The sequence below is a fragment of the Physella acuta genome, unplaced genomic scaffold (genome assembly GCF_028476545.2).
Source record: "Physella acuta isolate Inbredline_101_S28 unplaced genomic scaffold, ASM2847654v3 ptg000246l, whole genome shotgun sequence".
NCBI classification, from domain to species: Eukaryota; Metazoa; Mollusca; class Gastropoda; family Physidae; genus Physella; species Physella acuta.
In genome coordinates this window covers 181812-208783 of record NW_026731765.1, presented here as the reverse complement: position 1 = coordinate 208783, position 26972 = coordinate 181812, and the positions used below count along the sequence as shown (strand labels likewise).

At 31.6% G+C, this 26972-nt stretch overlaps 1 protein-coding gene across 1 annotated transcript in view; it reads left to right on the top strand.

Annotated features, from left to right (window-relative positions):
* Positions 1-26972, top strand: part of LOC131938498 (uncharacterized) — a 39978-nt gene that overhangs the window by 6494 nt on the left and 6512 nt on the right. Inside the window, exons 9-52 of the mRNA XM_059296553.1 lie at positions 268-443; positions 653-778; positions 1063-1202; positions 1409-1529; positions 1930-2163; positions 2436-2645; positions 2839-2937; positions 3239-3437; positions 3894-4076; positions 4859-4959; positions 5462-5667; positions 7041-7256; positions 7917-7998; positions 8666-8750; positions 8922-9026; positions 9524-9595; positions 9779-9858; positions 10212-10338; positions 10734-10869; positions 11181-11248; positions 11353-11471; positions 11908-11970; positions 12411-12488; positions 12952-13137; positions 13755-13878; positions 14726-14829; positions 15105-15416; positions 16040-16175; positions 16540-16722; positions 17119-17284; positions 17810-18011; positions 19910-20056; positions 20326-20415; positions 20922-21028; positions 21192-21276; positions 21433-21579; positions 21755-21919; positions 22502-22600; positions 22713-22807; positions 23948-24095; positions 24527-24644; positions 25116-25317; positions 26148-26214; positions 26591-26752. Coding sequence (XP_059152536.1) covers positions 268-443; positions 653-778; positions 1063-1202; positions 1409-1529; positions 1930-2163; positions 2436-2645; positions 2839-2937; positions 3239-3437; positions 3894-4076; positions 4859-4959; positions 5462-5667; positions 7041-7256; positions 7917-7998; positions 8666-8750; positions 8922-9026; positions 9524-9595; positions 9779-9858; positions 10212-10338; positions 10734-10869; positions 11181-11248; positions 11353-11471; positions 11908-11970; positions 12411-12488; positions 12952-13137; positions 13755-13878; positions 14726-14829; positions 15105-15416; positions 16040-16175; positions 16540-16722; positions 17119-17284; positions 17810-18011; positions 19910-20056; positions 20326-20415; positions 20922-21028; positions 21192-21276; positions 21433-21579; positions 21755-21919; positions 22502-22600; positions 22713-22807; positions 23948-24095; positions 24527-24644; positions 25116-25317; positions 26148-26214; positions 26591-26752 — 6071 coding nt within the window. The remainder of the gene's footprint in view (positions 1-267; positions 444-652; positions 779-1062; positions 1203-1408; positions 1530-1929; positions 2164-2435; positions 2646-2838; positions 2938-3238; positions 3438-3893; positions 4077-4858; positions 4960-5461; positions 5668-7040; positions 7257-7916; positions 7999-8665; positions 8751-8921; positions 9027-9523; positions 9596-9778; positions 9859-10211; positions 10339-10733; positions 10870-11180; positions 11249-11352; positions 11472-11907; positions 11971-12410; positions 12489-12951; positions 13138-13754; positions 13879-14725; positions 14830-15104; positions 15417-16039; positions 16176-16539; positions 16723-17118; positions 17285-17809; positions 18012-19909; positions 20057-20325; positions 20416-20921; positions 21029-21191; positions 21277-21432; positions 21580-21754; positions 21920-22501; positions 22601-22712; positions 22808-23947; positions 24096-24526; positions 24645-25115; positions 25318-26147; positions 26215-26590; positions 26753-26972) is intronic.

Here is a 26972-nt window from a genome sequence, read left to right as displayed (position 1 = left end):
TGTTACATTTAGAATTTTTTCTCTGGAATGGGCAGACTAAAATTTCCGGGGCGGTGACACTGTTAAAAGTATATATTTTCTAAAAAAAATTCTATTTTGTTCCAGTGTGCTGTAGAAGAGATGCCTGAAAGAAGCTCTGATAATAATAATTTTGTTTTTATCTGTTCCAGTTTCTAGTTTAAACTGATTGAAAACACGCATGACACCCAATTTTTTATTTTCAGAAATACATATTTGTCAATAAATATTTTGTTCATTGTGTTGCAGAAATATTAAAACCAGAAACAAGTCACTTGTTTAAAGCTTGCTTTGTCAAACAAAACATGGCAAATGTAAATTTTTCTGCTATGTTGCTGGGAGAGTCTGGGTCGTCTGTGATGGCTAGGATTTTACCCGATCTTAAAGATGGTGAATCCAGTGCCACTGTTTTAGAGGTAGATCAGGTATGTTGCAGGTGTTAAAACTACAAGTTTTATTTTTACATAATTTTGATTAATATACAAAAAATGTTTGTTATATTTCGTTAAAAGAAAGTACACATGCCAAAAATATCTGTTTAGTTTTGCTAAGCATTTGAAAAATATTCTAATTAGTTTTATCAAACCTAAATTGCATATAAAAATGTATTAATTTTAAACACTTTTTTCTCCAGACCTTGTCAAGTTTTATGATCACAGATGGTTGTGTTGTCATTCTGCCATTTGTGCTAAAGGACAAAACAAAAGTCACTGAGGAAGTTTCTGCCATCTCTGCAACAATACTACAAATTTTGGGACAGGTGTGTTTTCTCAGGAACTGTTTAACTATAACATTTAATCATTTTATTCTTATAAACAATATTGCCTTACCACTTTTTATATAGATTTATTGTAATTTTTAACTCAGGTCATTTAAATTTTAAAAAATAGCAACTATGGTAGAATTTAGTTATGTTTTTTTGTGTTTGTACTCTCTTTTTTATATGCACATAAGAAGTTAAAAATGTTTTCATTTAAAGAAAAGTAGTTTCTTATTACAAATTTTCAACAGTTTTTTAAATTGTATTTCTTTGAACAATTCCAGCACTCCAATATAAATTTTTTACTGGTTGGTTGTAATACCAATACTGTCAGTGCTGTTTCAACTGATCTTATGAAAGAAGAGGTAAAAAAATACCTCAAGAAAATAGCTGATCTTATAAAAGATGCAAATTATTCTTTTGGGTGAGTTTTTATTATAAATTTTTCTTATATACTCAGGGCCTTCTTGTAATTTGTTGAAAATATTATCATTAGATGTCTGAAAAGCATTTTTATAAATGATTACAGACAGTTAAAGGCTAAGCTTTATTTGAATAAAAGCAGTGATCGAGGGATGGGATTTTTTAATTTTGCTAGTTAAACACTTATTTCATTCATTTTTCGCTAAGGAATTTGGAGCAGATGCCAGTAGCAAAACAACTTGAGTATTCTTCTGCCAGGAGGCTCCAAGATAATATAAACAAAACAGTCATCAGCTGCCTTGAAATAAATGTGGATCAGAAGGGAAAAGTATGGTCTAAAACTGTTGTCTAATTCCATTTATAATATTGTCTTAATGCTTTTTATATAAGCATCTTAAATCGTATTTTTTTTTTTAAAATTGAAAAAACTTTAAAAAAGAAAATCTAAGTAGAAAAAAGAAACCAGGGCCATTCCATTTTATGAAAATCTTTTTAAAAAAAAAAAAACTTTGAAAAACGTTCTTATCTTCACCAATATATTAAAAAATTATTGTCACAAAAATTTAATCTATGAAAATTTTTATTTTTAATATAATGGGTCTAACTAACCTGATAGTGAGATGTTGCTTAGGTTAAGTATTGAAAGATAAGTGAGAGTGATGTATTATTGATAACAGTAATGAATATATTTTTCTTCATTGTTTACATTTTTCAAATTTGTTTACTAGCAGGGGGAGATAATCAAAGCAATATTTAACCTAGCAGAGGAACTGCCTGAAAACAAGGAGATAAATTACAGCTTAGAAATTTACAAATGGGCTCAAGACTTTCACTTAAACTGCCCCAAGGAATTAAAAACAGGAGTTCATTCCCTTTATCAGGCTGCAAATGTTATAAAATTAACCACAAATTTTGTAAAAAGACTTCGCTCATTTGGTGCTGTGCAGTTCTTAACAAGCATTGTAAGAATTTAAATCTCTTTGTATTAATTTTTAGTAAATTAAGTTTTATGTCTTGTGCATTTTTAGTTTCTTTTAGACATATTTATAAATAATTTATTCTGAATGGAAACATGTAATAAAATATCACAGAAATTTTTAGAAAATTTTAAAATTGATATAAATTCTATTTTAATAAAAGAAAATCCAACACATTTTACTTTTGTATGTCTTAGTTCTACAATGCATATCCAAAAGTTTTAATACAATAAGAACTTTTTGGATTTTAATTCTAGGGAAAACTCAGCTCATGGACTAAAACAAATGGAGAAACAATGATTGCTAACAGTGCTTGGTTGTGTGAAATTTTAGACCTACTGCTGTCTCCATGCCCTGCTGGCAAAACAAACAATGGATTAGATCATACCATAGCTGATAACACACCTGTTTGGCCAGTTGATATGTTGCAGGAAGAAGCCAAAAAAAGAAACATTCAGTGGAGTGAGGTATTTTTGTTAGGTTGAAACTTTTGTCGATACATCCAGTGAATCTATTTTTAAACAATAGCATTGTAATTAATTTAAATTTCATTATAGAAGTTTGAATTTAAATCTGATTTATTCTGTTTGTAAAAAATTCAAGATCTCTTGAAAACAACTAATTCAATAATACATGTATTAACAACCTCTCACATAAAAGGTTGAGGAGGTGATGAGAGAATTCCCATACCCATGGCTGATTACCACCAAAAGTATTACCTCCCTTGCAAATCTACCAGAAACATCTGTGATGCCAACTGTATGTCATTTTTTAATTTTAATTTTTTTTTATTTTAATAGCATTTTTTAAAAAAAAGTTAATTAAATTTAATAAATAGTTATTATATTGTGTAAATAAACCATTTAACAAAATGTTCTCCTTTTGTTCCATAAAAATGTTTTTTTAAAAATGCTTTATAAATAAAAAAAAAAAAAAAGAATTTATACTTTTTATTTTTTTCAACTAAATTAGTTTTTCATATTTATATTTTCAACCAATTTAATTTTGGTCTAACGGTAACAGAAAAATAAATTTCTTCTTCTAAACAATTTTTTTCCAGAAAATGTTCACAGAATTTGATAAAAAAGCAACTGGAGAGCTCCACCTAGTGTACAGTTTTGTCCTGAATCAAGTTGTGACACCTAGCATAGTCCAGACTATTCTCATGCACCTTAGAACACTGCATCCATTAATACATATATGGAGGACAGGTGTTGTCATCTATGACAGTATTGTGGCAGTTATGGTTGGTCAAACAGGTTAGATTTTAAGATTAAATTTACAATGATTTTGCTTTCTTCTTCTTTGTTCTTAATCTTATTGTTGAAAGGGATTTCCTCAAACATACTTAAGTATTACTCAACAACTTGTTATGCGCCATATAAGCAGTTAACTCCAATTTCAGCCTGCTTTTCTTTCTGAATTTGCTTCCATAGCCTTTGTCCAACCAAGAACAATCTACAAGGCAGCATTTGTTTGATTTTGATAGGTTGCTGCCCCATATACCTGGGGGTTTGAATTCTGGACTTTTCGATTCAGCACCCATGAGCTTTCCTGACCACACTGACCCCTAATTTACATTGATCTCTAAATTGATTATAAAACACATGTATTATTTATATCAGATATTCTATAGATTTTTTGCTGAGGATTTTATTGTTTGATAATTCAGTTAGTTAAATGATATAAGATAATATTTTTTTCTATTTGTGTAGATTACAGCAAAGTCTTAAATGTTTGTGGTTTTATGACGGCATCGGGAGATATGAACGACTCAGCAAGGTTGATTTACAGCACCATGGAAAAGTATAAAAACGTGGTGGAATATGTTTTCAAAACATTTGGTTACACATGGGAGCTCTTGCGCTCTGTGTCAGAAAGCATCTTAGCACCTCCAGGTTTATAAACTTTTTTATTTATTTTTATTACTTAAAGATGAATAATGAACTAATTTGTTGTGATGTGAAGTCACACAAAATGACAAGATGTAACAAAAGACACAAGTTAAAATGACAAAATTGTTAACAGAGTTTAGGCTTGAATTGTTTAATGTATTAGAAAATAAGATACATGTAAAAAAAAAGGACAGAGATGCCAACAAAACATCTTACAAGAAAAAAATATAAATTTAGATGATGCTTTTAATTAAAAAAGGGATCCCATATTGTAAAAGGTAAACTACTGCCGCATAACAATCATTAAAGTAGCATTTGTACGTCCTACCAAATACTATTCTAATATTTGTCTTTTATGCAATTTATAAATCCTTGGCATAAAGCTCTTTTTTTTTACATCTAATATACATGTAATATATCTAGAGGTAATCTTTGAATGTAAATTAAAATACATCAGCATGTCCAAATGCACTCAAAAAATAAATTTAAACATTTTTTATAATTAATATAATAATTGATTGTTTATTTACATATTTAGAAGTAGCTATTAATGAACTTTGTAACTAGGCACAGTAAATGATACTTTCTTATATAACTAATTCTGAATTTTGTAGTGTAGAACTACTTACCATTACAGCTAATTATTTTATTAGAACTCATTGACCTGGATAATTTGATTGTCTCTACACTGTTTAATTCAACAATCAATTAGTTAAATTTGAATCAAAGTTGTCTGAAAATGTTGAAGTGTAAACTATTTCAAATCTTTTTCCGTGTGTGAACAGAGAATGTTGTTGGTATTGTACACAATCACAGCCTAAAGCCAGGGGAACATGGACCCTGTGGCTACTGTGGCATAAGCCCTGAGCAAGCATCACTTCTTGCTGTAAGAGATTTTCTCACATTTTAACAAATCTAAAAGCATACTCATTTAGACTCTAAAAGTCTAAAAGCATACTCATTTAGACTAAAAATCTTAAAGCATATTTTTTAGACTAAAAATCTAAAAGCATACTCATATAAAACAATTTTTGGTCGGTCCAAAATTCTCAAATATTGAATTATTTTAATGAACATTTTGGTTTAGCTTGTTTTCTGCCACTCTCACTCTATGCAGCTCTTTTAACTCTGCATTGAAATCTTTTATTGACAAAATAGTTTTAAAATGTACATGTTTTTATTGAAACTTCAACATGCTAAATTGTGGCAACAAAATTCTTTGTAGAATTGATTTAGAAACTGTACAAAATGTATTAGATCATTCTTATAGGCTGTAATAAATATAGCCACATTTTTTTCTATTAATTATATTTTCATGTATTTTAGCTTGTTGTATGTTTCAATCTGCCTAACAACACACACCCACCTACCCACTTTACCATTGTTAGATGGTGGATATGAACATCAGGCCAAGATTCTTCAACATCAACCTTGTGAAAAGTTTGAACTTTATAGGCAAAGTCAACGCATCCTTGCTTGAACTCACAGGACCTTGTGATGTCAGAATTGCTGCTTTACTTGATCCCTTTGGTTGCCAACACTGCTCTGTGTTGTTACTGCAGGGGAATGTCAAGCTCCTCAAGCTGTATTTTAGGTTCAGTATACGTTTGTTCTTTACATTTTATTCAGTTTAATAAGCTGAGTATAGATCTAGTATTGGTCGATAAAGCTCATGGTTGCTAAACTGGACAGTTCAGAGTTTGAACCCCCTGGCAGATGAGACTCGATAGCTGGGAACAGCAACCCATCTAGGAGAGGTAACTCCAAAATTAACTCTTTCTATACCTGACCTCATTTTTTTCCGTGACCCAATTTTTTTACACAGCCCTCGCCTACTTAAACAATTATAGCTCCTATGTTTTTCTAACCAGTTTTATGTATTATACATCAAAATGAACAGAAATGAAATTTCTATAGTAGTAAATAAAGATAATTGTGAGTTATGTTAAAGAATGTAGGTTTTTTACATGTTAAATGACTTGTTGAAAAAACGAACACAAGCCGTGTCAAGCCGTACCTTGCGGCTCGCGGGCCTACGGTGAAGCTGGCCCAAGCCACATCTCGCGGCTCATGGGACGGATTGAGTTAAACAACTGATGCTAACACAGCATCACTGTACGTATGGCCTTCCAGTAATGGTCCCACGCCAGGGCCCAAGAGTTTCTAGACAAACTTCAACGTTCACATGTTTGTGACCAATGAGAGCCACCTAGATGGAGGCATTCGGCTGTGGTCAGACATGGAGAGGGGTGGGTGCTGCCATGTGACACCACGTCCTTGACACACGACTCAGGTCTAAAATCTTTGTCAATGTTTTGTTTTTAAAATATAATTTGTCGTAAACAAAAAGAATACCTAACAGTTTGTTTGAAATGAAAATATATTTTTAAATTATAAAACAATACTATTATGGTAATAAAAGTTGGGGAAATAGTGTTGCCTAATGAAGACAACAGGGTGTTTTGGTGAGATGTTAAAAATTATTGAATAATAAAAACTGCAATTGCAACCATGGGATGGTGTGGTCGCTTTGGCTGCTAACCTGAAGGACTCAATTTTGAATCCAGGTTCAAGTCCATAGAACATTCCTGAGCCACCCAGCTCTGACTCACGCTAGGTGGCTGAGTATAGTGTTGACCACACTATCCTTTCATATGCAGAGCTCACAGAAACAGGGGAATTTTACTTCACTTGCCCCATGGACCGTCCTGTTTGAAAGGGGTCATCCATTTATGGGGGGGGGTCCAAAATCCCAAACAATTGTGGACGTCATAAATGGATGACCCCAATGGGAACATTTTTAGCAATTGCAACTACCAAAATTTAACAAGTATATGACAAAGTGATGCAGACAACATGTCAACTAAGAAACACTGGCACTGATTGGCCATTGTATTCTCAAAAAAAAAAACCTTACCTATTAGCAAGCAACTATTTATAAACTTGTCATGATTGTTCCTGTTACAGTTCACCTAAAGACTACATCTTGATTGATTTATATGATGGGGTGATTGTAAGCTCAGTGGCTGAGAGCAATACCGTGTTTGACATCAAACAAAAACTGGGCGCTCTAACTCTACAGGGAGAAACCATCACAGCCAGGATAAAAAGTCATGTACCTTTTGAAATTGAAATTTTCATGGGACCTGTGTTGCTTCAAACCTTACAGTTACCTTTCAACAGGTGAATATGTTTTGATTGGCCTGTTTCATGTTTATTTTATCTGGTAGATTTTTTTGGATTCATGCCAGCAGACAAGCTTGTTTAGACTAATTTCAGCTGTAACAATACTACCATAGGTAAGTTCATACTGACCCCAGACAACTTAACCCTTTGACTGACAAGTTTTTATGCTTGTTGAGGCTTATTGCATACGAGCCGACCCGCAGCGTATCATACGCCGCTATTTAATTGTTTTTTTTTCTACTTTTCAGTAATTCATAATTTGTGAATTTGACAGTACCAATGCTGCCACTGAAAATATTTGCGTTAAAACACTAACCCCCCCCTTTCCCCCAACATCCTTCCCGTGAAAGCAGCCTCCTCTTAGCTACCTCCTCTAAATTTAAAATCGTTTCAAACTAAATTATCTGCCCCTAATAGCCGTCACTAAACCCGGCTCCACGAATGTAAACATAGCGTGAACCACAGCTCACCAGACCATGTAGGGGTGGGGTGGTAGGGAGCGCGCTTACAGCTTGTTTTCTAGCGTCTCCCAGAAGAGAATTATATATAAGGATTTAAGTAACCACACCAGGTAAGTTAATGTGGAGCCTAAATGATTTCAGAGTTTTACCTTGAAATGTCTAGTCTGTATTTCAGTTTTTTTTTTTGTGTGTCCAGATATGAGCTGAAGATTTCATCCTTGGGGCATGAGGACACTTTTGTTTCAGCAACTGTCGTAGTCTCTGACAGTGACTTTAAGGTTAGATAAACAAACTTTTATGTTAATTTTTTTTTCTGAGATGGATTAATTTCTGTTTTGACTTTTGTGTATCTGGCACATTACAAAGGCCAATTTCATAAATTTTTTTATGGAGGGTTAAACTTATTTTTTGACTTATGTGTATCTGGCATGTATCAAACACCAAAAAGACTATTTAATTTCATAAAACAAATATCAAAATGACCTTTTAATTTTGCTAACTAATCAACTAATCGAATGTTTTTGTTATGGAGGTGCCATGTAGTTGAATGCCTGACTGATTTTATAAGAACTACAAATGGCTACCCTTGTGAATGGGTACCTGTTTAAATTATCCTATTTATTTTCTTAATATATTGTTTTTCTTTCAATAGGTACCTGATTAAAATATAAAATCTACTTATTTAATTTCTCTGACAAATGGGTACCTGTTTAAAACACCCAAGTTATTTTTTATTTATTGTTTCACCCATTCTTGCATTAAAAAATATTATTTTCTTGATCATCACATTGAAATGTAACTTATAATTTCATCCAAATGCTTTATTTAAATTTGCTTAGTATTTTTAATTACAATAAAAAGTAGTGTTTGCTTAGCATTGATTTTTGTATACATGTTTATGGCTTAATATTCTTCACTGTTGGAGTTTGATTTATTTACTTTTAGTCTGCTGTTAGTACTGTAGAAAAAGGGATGAGATTAGAAGCGGTGGATAGAGCTAATCCTCATCTAGTCTGTGTGGCCAGCATAGGTATGTCATAGCTAATTCAGATTGAAATTAAATACATATCTAAATTACTGGGTAAGGGTTTAGAAGAACTGAAAATTAAATACATTTTTTTAAATTACTGGGTTAGGATTTAGTTAAAACTAGCTTATTTTATAAAATTGAAATTTAATTTTTTTTAACTTTGAATTTTAGCTGATATAGATACAGACAAGAATCAAGTTCAAATCCATTTTGATGGCTGGTCAGACAATTATAACTACTGGTCAAACCTTGATCATGAGGATTTACATCCAATAGGTAATATAATAATTCAATGTTTAACCCAATTAGAAAACAACACCATTAGTGTCACCAATGTAGGACACTAATGGTGTTTTTCATTTTTTGATTCATTAAAAACTAACGTAATGTAAACCATTTCAATTTTTCAATGGGTTCATCCATAAATAACTTTACACTTTAATTGACAATTTTGTTACCCCCTTCTTCATCACACATCTTCACTAAATCTCTCAAATCTATAATAAAATCACACTTCAACATCCCCCCCCCCCACACACACACCTTTTTGCTTTAATTTTCAAAAGTAAGCCTTTAAAAATGCAATTTAAAAGTGCTAAAATTCAGTATAAACAAACGTTTTAAAATGCAAAATATGACAACACTTTTTACCCCTCCATCTCCCTGTCATCACACATCATTTACAAAAGTACTACCCCCCCCCCCCCCACTCCTTGAAGTGTGATGGCATTTATGTATGACATTCTTCTTTACAAATGTTTAAATATGTTTAGGTTTCATGGCTGCCAGAGGGGAGGCACTCTCACAAATTAAACACCTCCGGCCAAATCTGCAACCACCAAGTAGTAAGTATTTTAATTTTTTAAATTATTTCAATTTTAAATGTGGTAATATAATTTGAATATAATTATATGTATCTCTTGGTGAATAAGATTTGCTTTTTTCCTATTGATTATTAGAGTTTTTTAAATCAGTTTATTTAATTTTAGTTTAGATATGTGAAACATCATTTATATTTTTTTAAACAGGATACACGAAGCCATTTGATTGGCTGACTTACTTAAAAGAAGAAAATGCACAACCGGTTCCATTTGAATGTTTTAATGAGGTATTTTTTTAAAATGTAAAACTGTTTTAAAATATAAAAAAAAATCTGATTTAAAATAAGATTTTGTGATATTTTTACAAGTTATTACAACAGTATTTTAATTTCATCCCTGACTTTCACAAAATAAGTGCAAAAAAACACCATTACTGTACTATAAAAAAAACAGCATATTTCAGTCTCTTCCCTGCTTGTGGTGAATACAGTTAAATAAAATATTGCACCCAGTTGCTAAATTAACAACACATACTTAACTTAATCACTTCCAACAAATTATGCATCTTATCTACTTTAGGCTTCTTTAAGTTTAAATTGTTTTTTCATAATTTTACTTGCATGTCATTTTTTGTGTATAGAACCAAACTGATGGGACTAAACCAGATTTGATACTGCAGGCTCAACATGAGCTTGGCTTGAACAGTTTCTCTCAAAATCCTGACACAGTTTCTGAGACTTGTTTTAAAAACCGCATCACAACCCAAGGTATATTATAACTACACACACCATAAGTGATATACACTACTTTTTGTGGATAAATGCATTTTTATCAGGCAATGTCTGAAGGATTTAGTGTTTTTTTTATATTTGTATTAAGGAAATTTTGCATGAAATTTTTAATAAATTAATTTCTTATACTTTTTAACTTTTATTAACAACTCTAATAACCAGAAAACTCTAAGAGTTGCATAAGTTTACTAAACAAAATACTAATTAGATGGAATTCAGTTCAGATTATGAAGTGTTAACAGATGTATTGTATTATTATCAAAATCTTATTAACTATCTAAATAATGGCTTTTTAATAATTCATTTGGAGAGAAAGAAAAAACACTATCAAATAAAAAAAAATTCAAATAATCATAATTGTGTATTTTAAGTTTTGGAATATCAAACAAAAACCTACCTTCAAAAAACTGAAGAAAAAATTCAATCCAGTGACCTTGAACAGTTAATGGAGAAACAAAAAGAAGCTTTTATTTTTTTACCAGCCAACTTATCTCTAGACAACTTGAGGTAAAAAAATGTGTTTGATGTGCAGTTTTTGTGCTACAGTAGCAGTAATTAATGCTTGTCAGGATATAGTTTTTTATTAACTGAAAATCTTATGTTTTATACTTTGTAGTTTGTCAAAGTTGTAAATTTTCAAAAAGATAAATGTTTGGCTATTCTCAGAAAATAATTGGATGACGAAGCTTAGAAAACTTAGAAAAATACAAATTTTATTGGGTTTGATAGCCGGAATATATTAATAAGAACAAAGAAGTTGTTAAAACTTAAAAACATGTAAGTTTATATTTTAAATGTGCTTGTTTTTTTTAAACCAGATATCCTATGCTCTCCGAAATCTACAGTGATAAACAGCAAAGGATTCATTTTTTATGTCCAGGCCAAGGTTTGCGCTCTTTTTTTTTTCTTTAAAAAAGGCTTTAGAATTCATATTTAAAAAATTGGCTATTTTAAAATGAAATTTTTAAAAACATTGAATTAATTTTTTAGCACTAGATTTCCACATGGTGAACCATCCAGGACTTCTGCTGGAGGGAGATAAGCTTGTGGATCTGAAGTCTTGGGCTGGGGTTTTACAAATGCCCTATGCAATTTTATTGACTTTGAAGGTAAAATTCAAATGTGGGCTGTGTTGTGTTTTTAATGGGATTACATGCAAGGAGGGGATGGGCGGCTTGGACACACAAAAGCAAACCCAAAAGTCCCCAGTTTGGGATGGAATCCAATATGGATGGGTTCATAATTGAAGTTGGGGAAAGTGAAAGCTGATGGGCATGGAACTGAGCATTACTTGTATTTAAAAATGTGTTTTAGTTTACGTGAAATACTTTTTTAATTTAGAAAATATTAGATACTATGTTAAAGTATCAATTTATTTATTGTAAATATAATACATTTTAAACCTTATATAATGGATAAAATGAAGTAAATTAAAAATATGAAAAAATTAACCTGAAATTAAAATGAAATTTCTTTTCATTTTATAAGTATTTTTATCATTTTCTTTCTTTGTAATTGTTTAACACTACCAATTACAATTTATAGAGTAATCAGCCTAGAAATATGTCTGCCATCTGTGCCGGAGCAGATAAACTACCCACTGAGAAGGTAAAAAAAATTCTGACAAATTTAGAATAAAAGTAAAATATTTTTTTAAGTTTAAAGAGTATACCTAATTAAATCAATTTTTTTGGTTAGAAATGTGTTTAAAAACTGTTAAAAAGAATGTATTCAGATAAAGAAATCTTATGTTAGGCAGTTTAAACTAGAAGGAAAAAATCTTTGACAGATGTCAATTTTGTTTACTTGTTTTTTAAACAAGTACATTTGTAATAAGTATTCTGTTAATTATTGTATTGAATCGTTTTTTCTTAGATGTGCTCTCAAATGAACTGAGTAAAATAATACATAAACCATGTTATATTGTAATGTTTTTTATAAATACTTATAAAATTTAATGAAGACAAAATTAATTATTACAATTACACAGTTCAAATCAAACACTGAGATATATTTTGATGTTAAAATTTCCTTTCCCTTTCAATCAGCTACCTCTGATGGAGCTGGCAATGAAACGTCTACAGAGGCTTTATCTCATGCATTGTATCTTCTACAGAAACACAGAGGTAAATCTAAGCTTTGTTATTGACGTTCTTTGAAAAATAAATTGTAATGTTTAAACTATTTGGTACATTCTTTGAAATATAAATTGTAATGTTTAAACTATTTGGTACATTCTTTGAAATATAAATTGTAATGTTTAAACTATTTGGTACATTCTTTGAAAAATAAATTGTAATGTTTAAACTATTTGGTACATTCTTTGAAAAATAAATTGTAATGTTTAAACTATTTGGTTCTTATAATATAAAAATGCAGATAGGCAAAAAGAGTTGTGTAAAGTATTTCTTTTATGTCTGTATGGGTGTTAAAACTTGGGTTGGGCTTTGTTTATTCTTAGGGTTGGGCCAGCACTGGGAATAAGGTCAGGTCCTTGGCCTTAGTGCTGTTAAAATTGTCTATAGATCTAAATCTGGATAATATAAGCAAATCTTAACTTTAAAAAATACTAAAATGTTTCTTTGATAGGAAATGAGCCAAAAACAAAGAGAGACAACTCAAGTAATATTTGAAAATGCTATTAGCTCAGATGCTAATGGGTTTGCTCAGGTATTTCACCAACCACAAGCACATTCTGGCCTGTTGTGCAACGCTCACAAAATGGCAAACTCTCCTTCTGCAGGGATACAAGAGATTTCAATTTCTAAATTTCAGGTTCTTACTTTTTTAAAACAACAGTACACTTTTTAAACATTTTTACAATTATAGAAAATAACAAACATTGTCTAAAATTTATCTTCATAAAAAATATTTATATTAACATATTATATTTTAGAGGTTTTGTAAAAGTAGTTTTCAATGCATTCTTTTAAAAATCTGACCATTAGATTTGCCATCATGATTTTAAGGATCATTTTTGGTGAAATATCAAAATATATTAAATTTAATCTAAACTCTTAACAATTAAAAACATGTTAAAACTTCTGTTCCTCTTAAGTTGATTAAAATTACCTTTGAAGCCATATTTGACTTTCAAGATATTTTATCAGTATAATATAGTTCTATATCATCTTACCTTTCATTAAAATCAAGTTCAATCTACAAACAAATTTGTTTAGTTTTTTAAAAGAAAATTATTCAATGCCATACAACATACATGAAAATGTTTATTATTAATTTGTAAACATTTATTTTAAAAAATGGTGTTAGTCAATATACATTTTTTTTTAAGTTAAATAAAAAAGTAAATTTTGAAATAGCTTTCAGAAAAGTTTATTTTATTTTATAAACTAGTTTATTTTTTTAAAATCAATTTTTTTTATAAATTTCAGAATTTGGCTTCTAATATTTTTGTGATGCACCTGGAAAACAATCCCTTATTTTCTCTACCTGAAGATTTTTTCTCCCATTTTTTAAATTTGTCTCACCTTTGGCTGGATGGGTGCACCATTGGAGGTAATCAGATTTATCACCCTTTAAATTGTGTGAATGGTCTGGAAGATAATTATTTCACGACATCCACAACAGCAGACACTAGAAGATGATGATTTCTGTTGCAACACTTGCTGAGAGAATTATATTTGAAGGATATAATTACATATAATATACATGTATTTTTAAAGACTGGCAAATAAAATTACCAGCCTATAAAATTATGTTTAATAGAATAATTAGTTTTTCTATGGAATTTATATAAAACAAAAAAATTTCTTTTTTGTGTGGGTTATACAAAAAATGTCTACAAATGTGCTTAAAAAGTATCCTCTTAAAGTTTTAAAGGGAAAATTTAACAAATGCATTATAGTTTCTACTGAATGTGTGATCCAGGTTAAAAAAATATTTATGTAATTTTTTAATTTATATTTTATTTTGTGCCATTACAATTAATATGGGATGGTGTGGCCTAGTGGTAGAGAGCAAGACTGCTAAACCGAAAGTCGCGAGTTCGAATCCAGGTTCAAGTCAGTAGACCGGCCCTGAGTCCACCCATCCCTGATGGGTAACTAACTAATATTAAGAAACAATGGTGGCTGGGCGTAGTACTAACTACACTATCCCTTCATATGTCAAGGTCTTCTTCACTTGCCTCATAGAGTGTCATGTTTGAAGGGGAACTTTACAAGAATACAACCTATCCAAATTTTTCTTGACTGGAAAATTGAAATATTTCTTTTCTTTTTTAATGTATGTTTGAAGAAGCAGAATCTGCTAGATCACCCTAGATGCTGAGATGGGTAGTTAACCCACTAATTGGTACATACTTAATTAATTAGTTTTGAAAGAAGTTTTATTTTTGACACAGAATTACCACCTTTGAAAGAAAACACTTGCCTAGAGGAAATTCATTTGAAAGGGAATATGCTACAAACTCTGCCCGATGATATGAGCCAGTTAACCTCACTAAAGGTAAAGTATTTTCAAATTCAACAGAGCAATTTACTAAAGATTGTTTTTTTTATTTATTTTTTTTAACTTAGGAATCAGTTTTGACCTTTGCTGGTTTATTAGATTATCTTCATTTGAAATAACGTTTCTTTGAACAACAAAACTACTCTTAAAAAAAAACCACTTATTAAAATTCTTATAAGCCTTGTAAGAAAGAAATTTAATTAAAGATTTCTGCTTTGTATATTGATTGCATTAAGCTAAAATATTTTATACAATATTTGTTCCTCACGCAGATTCTAGATATATCCTCCAACCCTCTGGAAGTATTACCACAGGTGATATCATCGCTGACCTCACTTGTTGAGCTGTATGCTGACAACATTGGCACTGTTGACATGACACTAATCTGTCCTCTGACAAACCTCACCAAGCTGTCCCTGGCCCACAATTACATTGATTCCATCCCAGACAAGTTCTCATCTTTGGCACTGACCTACTTGGACATGTCCGGCTTACCTCTGATGCCCACTGGAACATCTTTTTCAAGCCCTGCCCTCAATACTTTCTTGGACAAGTATATAGTTTACCGCAGGATGAATGCAAAGGTGATAATTTGTTCAAGTGTTTTTAGTTTACTTTCATCAACTGTTCCCCTGACTGTACCCAAGACACACGAGGCAGGTGAAATAGAGTTTCTCAGTTGCAATGACCCCGGCGTACAAAATGATAGTGCAGTCAGCATCATGCCCACTGCCTTAGTTTTCTCTAACATGAGTCAGGTACTCATCAGAGTTGGCTGGACTTAGAGACATGATACGGATTTAAGCCTTTGTGCCTACAATTGTAACCGTTTTTTTTTAATAAATTTGAATTTTTGAATTTTGAAGTCTGGCATCCAAACTCAAGAACTTCATGCTCGCAGTTGTGTGCTCTTCTTTCTGACAATGCCAACCAATAGCTTACTCTAAATAAAATTTATTGATTTTAATTAAACTTAGTTAGCTTTTATAAAAAATTTCCTGACCATAATTTTAATTAAATAACTTAAAATGTTATGGTATATAGAAATAAGATAAAAATACCATTGCAACTAAGAATTTTTTTACTATATTGTTCTTTTAAAAAAGTCAATTTTTAAACAATATTATTATTAAATAATGTATTTTTTTTTACATATACATTTTTAAATTTGCAAAAAAGGATAACTGATGAATTATTTTTTTCCAAGGAAAGACAGGAAATGGTTGAAAAGGTTGAAAACAATGGTGAAAAAATGAGCAATGCTGTCAAGCTTACTGAAGTTAACAAACTTCTTTACAGCAAATTCCCACGTTTGGGAAAATTGGGCAATCAGGATGATGAAGGTTAGCAACCTTGTTGAAAAAAAATAGTTGTAATATGTTCTACTTAAACAACTATCTGCACAACCTAAGTGTTAGCAATCAGTAATGAGTTATAAAAATCTTATATACCTGACGCATTGTGGTGAAAACCTACTCCACATTTGTGAGTAGTTTCCCCTACAGTTTATTAATAACCTGTTTAGTAGTTTTAAATTTTTTTTAATGATATATTTAAAATAGTTTAAATTTTTATTGTTTTTTTTAAACAAATAAAATGAATTAACCATTACAATATATTTTTTTTTAAATTGTTCATGCATTGGAGTTATTTGTTGGAGTTATTTGTTATCAAAGTGTTAAGCAAGGCCTGTTTGTTTTTGTTCAGAAAATGCCTTCCCAGAGACCATCATGAAAATGACAACATTGAACACATTGATACTGCCATACCATGCCTTCACTACAGTACCTGACAGTGTCAAAGACTTGACCTCCCTGGAAGTTCTAATTGTCGAGTACAACCCTTCACTGCTGACTGTCAGTGCTGAACTGGCTAAACTACCACTGAAAAGTAGGTCCATGTTGTCTTGTATGATTAACATTGAGGTCTTTGCTGTCTTGTTTAATTAAAATTAAGGTCCTTGCAGTTTTGTTTCATTAACATTAAGGTTTTTTGTGTCTTTTTTAATTAACATTGAATTTCTGTTGTTGTTTTTTTTAAATAATCATATTTTAATAATTCTATGATTAAATGTAACTTCACACAAAGAATTGGTTAAAGTGTTATGTGTAACAGAATTTGCATAAGCAGACACTGTCATTCTAACAATTTGTTATTTTTTTTATATATTTAGACATTTTTTTGTTTGTCCCTTTCGCCACAACAAGTCCCACGTTACAAATTAAAGGAATTATTTCTAAGACAAACCTCTTTTATTCCTTATGTTTGACCATCTTCTTCTGTCAGAGCTTCACCTGAGAGAATGTGTTAATCTAAAGACACCTCCAAAAGAAGTCGTACGCCGTGGGTTTCTAGCCATCATGGGATATTTGAAAAGATTATTACAAGGTTCTGTGTCGTGTAAGAGAACAAAGCTGATGATGGTTGGCCTAGGTGGGGCTGGGAAAACTAGGTAGGTGTTAATTAGCTAATTGCTAGTTAGTTTTAGCTTTTAATTAGGTAATGCAGTCGTATGCCCTACTATTCAACCATGCTGTCCCATATTATGTATTAGGTTAGCTTAGGTTAGGATTGCCTGTCACCCCTCCTGGGACATAGGCTGCTGACAAGAACTTTTCAGGCATCTCTGTCCTTGGCTAGTCTCTCCAATGGTCCCCAGGTGTATCCAATCTGCTTGGTTGTCTTCTTCCATGTCACGTCTCCAGGTCTTTCTTTTCCTTGTACCCTGTGTATTCCAGGCGAGGGTATGTCTTGTTATGCTGGATACAGGCTTCCTGAGTGTATGGTCAATCCATTTCCATTTTCTCTTAATGATTTCTTCTTCTGCTGGCTGTTGATTTTTCTGTTGCCATAGCAACTTATTTCTGATGTTTTTAGGCCAGTGGATTCTACGGACCTTTCTGAGGCATAAATGATTGTATTTTCTTTATTTGTCTCAGTTATTATGTATTAACACGCCATGTGTCCAATGTTACAGTCTGGTTCGGGCTTTGACCGACAAGCAGCACAGTTTTTATGAGAATTACACTGAGAGAATCACTGACGGCATTGACATCACAGAGTGGCAGGTCAACGTCAGACACCTGATACCAGAAACTGAGGCCATTGACAGGGATGAGCCTCTGCATTTCAGTGTTTGGGACTTTGCTGGCCAGACAGTGTACTACAACACTCATCAGGTGAGTTGCCAAATACATCACACATCAGGTGAGTTGTCAAATACATCACACATCAGGTGAGTTGTCAAATACATCACACATCAGGTGAGTTGTTAAGTAAATCACACATCAGTGAGTTGTCAAAAACATCACACATTAGGTGAGTTGTCAAATACATCACACATCAGGTGAGTTGTCAAGTACATCACACATCAGGTGAGTTGTCAAGTACATCATACATCAGGTGAGTTGTTAAGTACATCACACATCAGGTGAGTTGTCAAGTACATCACACATCAGGTGAGTGTCAAATACAACACACATCAGGTGAGTTGTCAAATACATCACACATCAGGTGAGTTGTCAAATACATCACACATCAGGTGAGTTGTCAAATACATCACACATCAGGTGAGTTGTCAAGTACATCACACATCAGGTGAGTTGTCAAAAACATCACACATCAGGTGAGTTGTCAAGTACATCATACATCAGGTGAGTTGTTAAGTACAACACACATCAGGTGAGTTGTCAAATACATCACACATCAGGTGAGTTGTCAAATACATCACACATCAGGTGAGTTGTCAAATACATCACACATCAGGTGAGTTGTCAAGTACATCACACATCAGGTGAGTTGTCAAATACATCACACATCAGGTGAGTCGTCAAATACATCACACATCAGGTGAGTTGTCAAATACATCATACATCAGTTGAGTTGTCAAATACATCACACATCAGGTGAGTTGCCAAAAACAACATACATACAAGACATGGGAGGGGTGTGTGTAGAACATGAAATACATCACATTAAGTTGGATGTGACTTACAAAACACATCAGATTAGATGTTATTACGATCACCACTCTAACAGTCGCAGAGCTGGCGAACGCACCGGGTTCGTTTAGAGGGTTACACACAGATGTCTCAAAGTCTCAAAAAGGTAGCAGGTACAAAAATTCACAGAGGACTCGTACTTAACGTCTAGGGGATAAACTCGAAGAACTCTTGATACCAACAACACTTTTAATCTATATATAACCTTTAAAATGTGTACAAGTTCAAAATAAGACTCTAGCTTTATACAAAATATAATGAATGAGCAGAATAACCAAAACTCAACTTACAAGTTGAAGAAAAACACTATGTTACACTATCACAGGATATTTCACTTAGGAAAATCACCACAGCTTATACGAAACTACTTAAAGCACAGAATATTATTCAAACCACAAGTAATAAGGGAAAATGCTGCTTTAAACTACAGAATACAATATGGCGACTCACACGGCATTCTCTCTCAGGATGTCTGGTCTGGACTGCCTCGAGAGACGTGTGCGCTAAGTCTTTAACTACTTAGGAAACATGGGAGGTCACCTTCAAGTCATAAGACTATTGGTTAGGCCATCGCCGATGTCCGAATCAACCAATCGTAATTATAGAAGGATTGCACCACATATCGTGATGGAAAAGTACCGGGTGATTACACCACAGGCCACTCATGGTTGATTAATAAATGTAAAACTAAAAAAACAGGACCTAAGTAGGTCACAATGTCAAATACAAATCAGGGACATAGTGAAATAGAACACATATCAGTCATAATGTGAATCACCACACATCAGTTAATATGTTAAATACATTACATTGTGGGATGACATATTAGACTGTTTTAGTAATTTAACTAACACTTTACGAGAATTAGATAAATACAAATAAAACTCATTTTTGTTTCTATTGTTTAGAAAATAACATACTTTTATCACTATGATCATTGTTAATGATTCTTAAACACTTGGCACATATTACTGAGTGGAGCTTACTAAACAGTAGTTCTATTATACCTTTTAATTGAACATTTATTCTTAGATTTTAAAGAATTCTACTATATGAGTAAAAAAAAAAATTTTCAGTTTTTCCTTTCAAACCGTGCTGTCTATTTGCTGTTGTGGAACATCAGGCTTGGATATGAGCATGCTGGACTAGACTTTTGGCTGAGTTCTATTGCTTGCCACGCCCCCAAAGCTCCCATTTTGATTGTTGGTACACACAGTGACAAGGTTTGTTCCCTTGCTTAAATTTATTAAAAAATGGTCATTGATTGTATTTTCAGGAGAAGCTATACATAATATTTTAAATCTAGTCAAAGAACTTGTTAGTGAAATAGAAAAATATATGAATATGTATCCAGCTTGTGAGACTATTTCTTTTTGGTTTGACATTACTGAACAGTATACTGCATTATTTTTACAAAATACATTTTTAAAATTTAAATTTTAAAAAAATTATTTACAAGAAAAGTAAATTAATTTTTTTTTTTTATATGTAGGTTCAGAGAGGCAAGCTACCGAAAGAAGAATTAAAAAGAAGATTTCCTCAGATAGTTGGATTTTATTTTGTCAGTTCCTTCTCTGGAGAGGTATGTTGTTCAATTGTTTGTTACCTTTTTCATTAGAGAGTTCAGTGATATTTAGCAGAATGTGCAACTTTGTTTCTTTTAATAGTTTTCTTTCAAAGTAGGCAATACGATCAGTATCATTGCATCTATATAAATTTAAAGTGATTACATTTTTTAGCGCAATTTCCATACTGGACAATTGCGATTATTATTTACAATTTTTGTTTTTGTTTTACGCAGAATAAAATAATTTCTTTCAATTATGTGAATTTCAAATATTTAAACTTTTATTTTATTTTCTAACAAGCTGATAATAAGAATTAAATAACAATAGACACTTTGCAGAGTTACACAAATTAATACATATCATTTACCTATTAATTTTAACTAACTGATTTATAGTAACCACAGATTTATATTTTGAATGGTTAAAGTCTAAAGTACTAACTATCATTGTCGTAGCCTCATCGAGAATTTTAAATTGTCAAATAGCTGCATGCATTTATTTTTTTTTGCTCCTTTTAAAGGGTATTCAAGAAATGAAAACAAGTCTGATAATGTCAGCACTCTCTCAGAAGTACATGGGGGAGAAGATCCCAGAAGCCTGGCTAAGCTTGGAGACACAGCTAGACAAGTTTGTTATTCATATTTTCTCGTGCTTAATTTTTACAGAACAAAATAATGGGTGAATTTAATTTTAATCTGTTAATGTTAGAAAAATATTTCTCAACAACTACTTTCATTTGCAGTGAATATTTCATCATACCAGATTTAAAAATAAGTAAGTCTATTTTCAGACTAAGAAAAGAAGGGAAATCACTCTTACAGTTTCATGAAGTTGAAGAAGCAGCAGATACTGCTGGTATTTTTGATAAGCCAGAGGTAGGTGTCAGCTTTATGTTGCTAGCCCAGAAATTTAAATTTTAAAATCAGTTTACCTATAAGCATGGAGAGAAACTTATTAACAACTTAAAAGCAATGAATTGTTAAAAAAAAATTTTTTTGAAAAAATTCTGACATCCTAGTTAATTTTTTCAGCTGATCCAGGCAGTGCAGTTCCTGCATGATTTGGGTTCAGTTCAGTTTTTCAACACCAATTTTCTGCGCTCACACATTGTGATAGTACCTCAGTGGATAGTTGATGTTATGGCTTGCATTGTTACAGTTCACGAAGGACCCATTCAGGTCAGTCAAATCATTTTTTAATTTCGCTGTTTGTTTTCAATTTTAGAAAATTGGCCATATATTTTTATTTTAATTTTTGGTATTTTTTAAAATATATAAACTGAGATTATCCATTTAAAAAATCTTACACTATAATTTTGTGGAAAATTTTTGATTTAAATGAACTTATTTCTAGGATGGTAAACTCTACTATAATGACATGCCCCGTCTTTGGGCCTCCTACCCTGAAGAGCTCCACCCGTGGTTGTTGCGCCTGACTGAAGAGTTTGACTTGACTTTTCCACTGGCCAATGAGGAGGCTAATATTGTGCCCTGCCTGTTGCCCAACACTGAGCCAACAGTAAGTTTTCTCTAAGAAATTCTCCTAAAGGGTTTTGGAATGTAACAATAAAATAGATTTGGTTCTAAATATTGTATCATTTTTTTTCCCTTTGACCCTAGATTCAAAGCTAAGTCTTGTTATGTCTTGATATGTCTCACTATTTGTTAAATTAGTAAGCTTATTTATAGTTTTAAAGTGGAGAGCCTAGTGCTAAAAGTAGTTGTCCCATTTTTGTGAAAATCAAACCAAGCAATGGTCGTCATCCTCTAGTATGACTTTATCTTATGTACACATTAACAAATAAAATCATTATGTTTTATAGCCAGTTTAAAATTTAAAACTCATTAATCTTAAGAAGTTGTTACTGCAACTTAAGTACTTAAATTGCAATAACAACTTTTTCTAAAGAAAAAAGTATTTAATAGGCCTGCAATTGCAAATAGTTCCAAATATTCCAATCCCATTTTATTTTTCCCTTTCCAACAATAAAAAAATAAAAATGTTTTAAATCGTTATTATGTTTGTTTTATTATGCCTGTTGAGCCGTGTTATCAAACAATTAATTTATTTTTACCACTTTTAACACCGTGTCTTGTCCAGTACGACTTCCCTGCTGTGAATCAAGACATTTATGAAAGAGAATCAAAAATCAAATACAAATTTGAATATCTACCTGCAGGCTTGTTTAACAGAGTGCAGGTAATTTTTATCTTTCACATGCTTTTATGCTTTGTTAAGTTACTTCATTTGTTATTTTTATCCTACACTTTACACAGATGGATATAGCCTTTGGCCATGTTTCACTCTCCAGGTACGTCTGCACCAGTTCAGTGATAGCTCAGTCATGTGGAAGAAAGGATTTCTGCTGAACAAAAACAACCACAGAGCCCTATTACTGCAGATCAGGCAAGTATCTAGACTTAGGGGGAATAACCTCTATGCTATTTAGAGCAAAATAACTTCTACACTAATTATAGCTACTGCATCACATTGGGTCTTGAGTTTGGATCTTGGTCCAGACTTGGGACTGCAGGTTGCCCCTGAGTCAACCCAGCACTGATGGGTACCTGACTCACATTGGGAAAGTATAGTGCTGACCACACCATTCCTTCATATGCTGAGTTCAAGAAACATGAACTCTACTTCATCTGCCCTATAGATCAATAGGTCTGAAAGGGAAACTCTACTTACTTTACTTCTGTAGACATTTATTGTGTCAATGTTTCTGTGGCTGAGGATATGTTGAGGGTCTGGGTTTGACCCAGGTGGTAAATTTTTTGTTGTAATATTTGTTTGGGGAAGACAAGAGAGTCTACCCTATCTATTAATTTTAAAAAGGATGAAGGAAAAATTGAGACTTCTCGACTAGCATATGTAGGTGTTTGAAGTTTCAATCTTTGAAATATCATAAGGTCTTATACTTTTGTTTAAAAATAAGGATTATTGATTATTTTAAGGCTTAGTTCTACAATGGTACAGATCGCATAAAGACAGAATAGTTAGCATAATGACAAACCACACATTCAATATTGACAATAGTTTAGCTTACTCCCATCAAGAAAAACCATAACAAATTTTTATTATTTTTGTCAGAAGTGAAACAAAGTTTTTTTTTAAAAATGTTTTAAGTTGTGTTATGATTTAAGCATTTTATCATAATATCAAAAGTGTGAATTATGCACATCAAAAACAAACTTAAAACCCCAAAACATTAATGTGGAAGAATTGTGATAAAATATTGTTCAATCAAACTTGAAATTAGGTTCAGTAATAATAACTTAAATCTTCTGGTCACCAGTAAGACTAAGGTTGTGGCTTCTGTAACAATAACTTAAACTTTCTTGTCATCAGAGATACTGAGGTTGTGGGGTTACTGTAACAATATTATAACTTAAACCTTTTTGTCACCAGTAACACTGTGGTTTTAGCTACTGTAACAATAACTTAAACCTTTTTGTCACCAGTAACATTAAGGTTGTGGTTACTGTACCAATAATTTTAACTTTCTTATCACCAAAAAAATAACTTAAACCTTTTTGTCACCAGTAACACAGAGGTTGTTGTTACAGCCCGTGGTTACAAGCCAGAGAACACCATATTTTTGGTGCATGAAGTCTTTGAGTGTCTGATTGCTGACTCCTACAGTGGTGTGTCCTATGACTATTCTATACCTTGTGCTGAATGTGTTTTTGAGGTTTGTAATTTGTCATAAAAAACGCTCAATTTGTATGAATATTTAAAAGCACTTTTTTTTTTAAAAACTAGTTTTACTTTTTATATGTTTAGACCTTTGTGCAACTAAACCAACAAAATTATTTTAAAACATTGGAAACTCTTTTTTCTTAGTCATCATATCTTTTAACTACTGTTCTTACCAATACCTTTTTTTAAAATATCTTTCTTGTACAAAGTTATATGCTATTTTACTACTAGCATTTAATATTTTGTTTCATATGTCTGTCAAAAATTCTAAAGCTAACATTACTGCAATTAATTTTTTTACCATAATTACTATTCCATTCTCTTGATAATTTTAGCTGTATCTTTACTTACTGTTTTCATAAACAAGATGTATTACACTATTTTGTGTGCTATTTGTTTCATTTGTATCATTCAATTTTTCAGTTAACCCTTGATCCATGTATGTTTGCTGCCTCCAAAATTAAAAGAGCTTTTGAGCTAAAGGCCCCATTTCTCCAGTGTGATAAAAACTTTCATATTATCTCAATTCATGAGATACAAGGTATTTGTTTAAGGCTAGTAGTTTATCACTTTGCTAATACAATTTCAAGCTAAAAATTGCTATAGTTTCATATTTCTAACTTTATGTAGGCCCTAGCTGTATTTAAATCTTATTTTACTTTTCAAAAGAATTCATAAGTACTTAAATTTTTGTCATATATCTGCATCTCAGAAATTTACTTGAAATCTCAACTTAAACATAATTCTTATCCTTATCTTGACTAGTTAATATTAATCTTACTGCAAAACTTTAATTCTTAGCTGTACTCAATTGCTTTTATGATGACTTAGTGAATGATTACAAGAATCTAAATTAAGTAACCTACTTTTACTGTAAACTTTTTTTAAATAAAAAAAATTAAACACTTACAGTACAGCACAATTTGTACGAGGAATCTTACATTGAGTGTAATAATGACCTATGCTACTATAAATTGGTTATATTTATTTTTGAAAAATGAAATATTTACAGCATCCCTGCCACCAGATGCTTCCTCTGACTTTGACGAGCACCTGAGTAGGAGTGTTAGAGAGCTCCAGGACTTGGAAGAAAATGTAGCTGTGAGAGTGTTCTTTGTTTTCACCAGTCGTAACATCCCTGCAGCTGGCTCAGTGCAGAATGTTGTTGATCCAAACACCATTTTAGATGACTTGAGGTCTGAAGGATTCAATGTGTAAGTTCATGTGTACTGTACTTAATAGTAGCCAGGTTTTTAAACTTTATTTTACATTTAAACTCAAATGAAAAAAAAAAAACATTACAAATCTGCATGTTTATTTATTTTTAAAGTTCACCACTTTTTACTTCCTCGTATATGAAGAAAGTAAAAGTATTGTAATCATGCAAAAAAAAAAATCAAGATTTTTGCAAATCTCGACGTTTAACACCCCCCTGAGTCAGAAAAACATTGTTTTGCAATCTTTTCCGTATGTCTGTGTGTGTGTATGTGTGTGTGTGTCTGTAAACATGATAACTTGAGTACCGTTACAACTAGGTTGATGAAATTTCATATATAAGTATTATATCAAATTTGTAGATCTGTATCAACTTTTGAGCGATTTCCGATAACCAGAAGTGAACCTTTTTCTACTTTCAATTTTTCAAAAGCCTATAACTTGAGTACTATTTCAGATAGATAAATGAAATTTCACATATAAGTAAGAGATCTAATTCTCTGCCTTCTTCCAAATTTTGAGTAACTTTCGTTGATCGGAAGAATTAATTTTGGCTATTTCCAATTTCTCAAAAAACGCATGTGAATTTATAAAGTACTAATAATATTCCGCACTATTATACACATTTTATTAGGCGTTCACTTGGTGTGCAATTCTTTTTTCTATGAGATTCTGTTTCATTTTAAAAAGTTTAAGCAATTAAAAATGGATTAAAAATATTGTCTATATCCCGAGTTGCCCTCCACCGTAATGTTATATAAGAATATTTGAGAAAGTTTAGGGGATATCATTTCCGGTTTATTTTAAGTATTTTGTTTCTGTTAATCAGGTCCTATTGTGATGACCCAGAGTCCGCTAACATGGAAGATCTAACATTGGCAATTAAATCTGCTCAGGTAGGAATACTTTTTAAAATGTTTTGGTTTTTTATTTCAAAGGATCTAACATTGGCAATTAAATCTGCTCAGGTAGGAATACTTTTGTAAATCTTTTAGTTTTTTATCTCATCTTTTTTGTTGTTTTCTTAACACAGTTGCAATATCTAGTTTATTTTTAGATCATCAATTTTATTTAAACTCTTGAGTTTAATTGGTATAAATTGATTACAAGGAAACTATAAATAAATGTAAAAAATGAATATTTTTTACATTTTTAAGTTTCTGTTAAAAATGACAACTTGATGTGTTTATTTCCTATTGATGGATTGGATTAAAATACTCATCATTTTGTGAACTTTTATTGTATTTCTTACCATTTTTTTTATTTCTGCAGGTTGTCATTGTTGGTATTTCGGATGAATTTGTTGCAATACCAAAATGTCGGGACCTTATTATTTACATGAAGCAAACATTACACACAAATTTGATTCTCGTGGCCATTGGAGCAAAACTTACTTGGCAGGATACGGATATTAATTTAGTTTTAGCTGACGAGGTAATTAGTGAAGCAGTTTTATTACAGTTGATGTTTTACTTTTCAATAGATTTTTAAAAAACTGCAATTATGTTCAATGTTATCTTGGACACAACTTTCTACATGCATAATTATTTAGTAAAATAAAAGTAATTCTATTTCGTAATTAATCATAGCAGACTTAGTTTTCTTCATTCTTAATTGTAATGTTAGAAAGGATTTCCTCGAGCACATTTAAGTA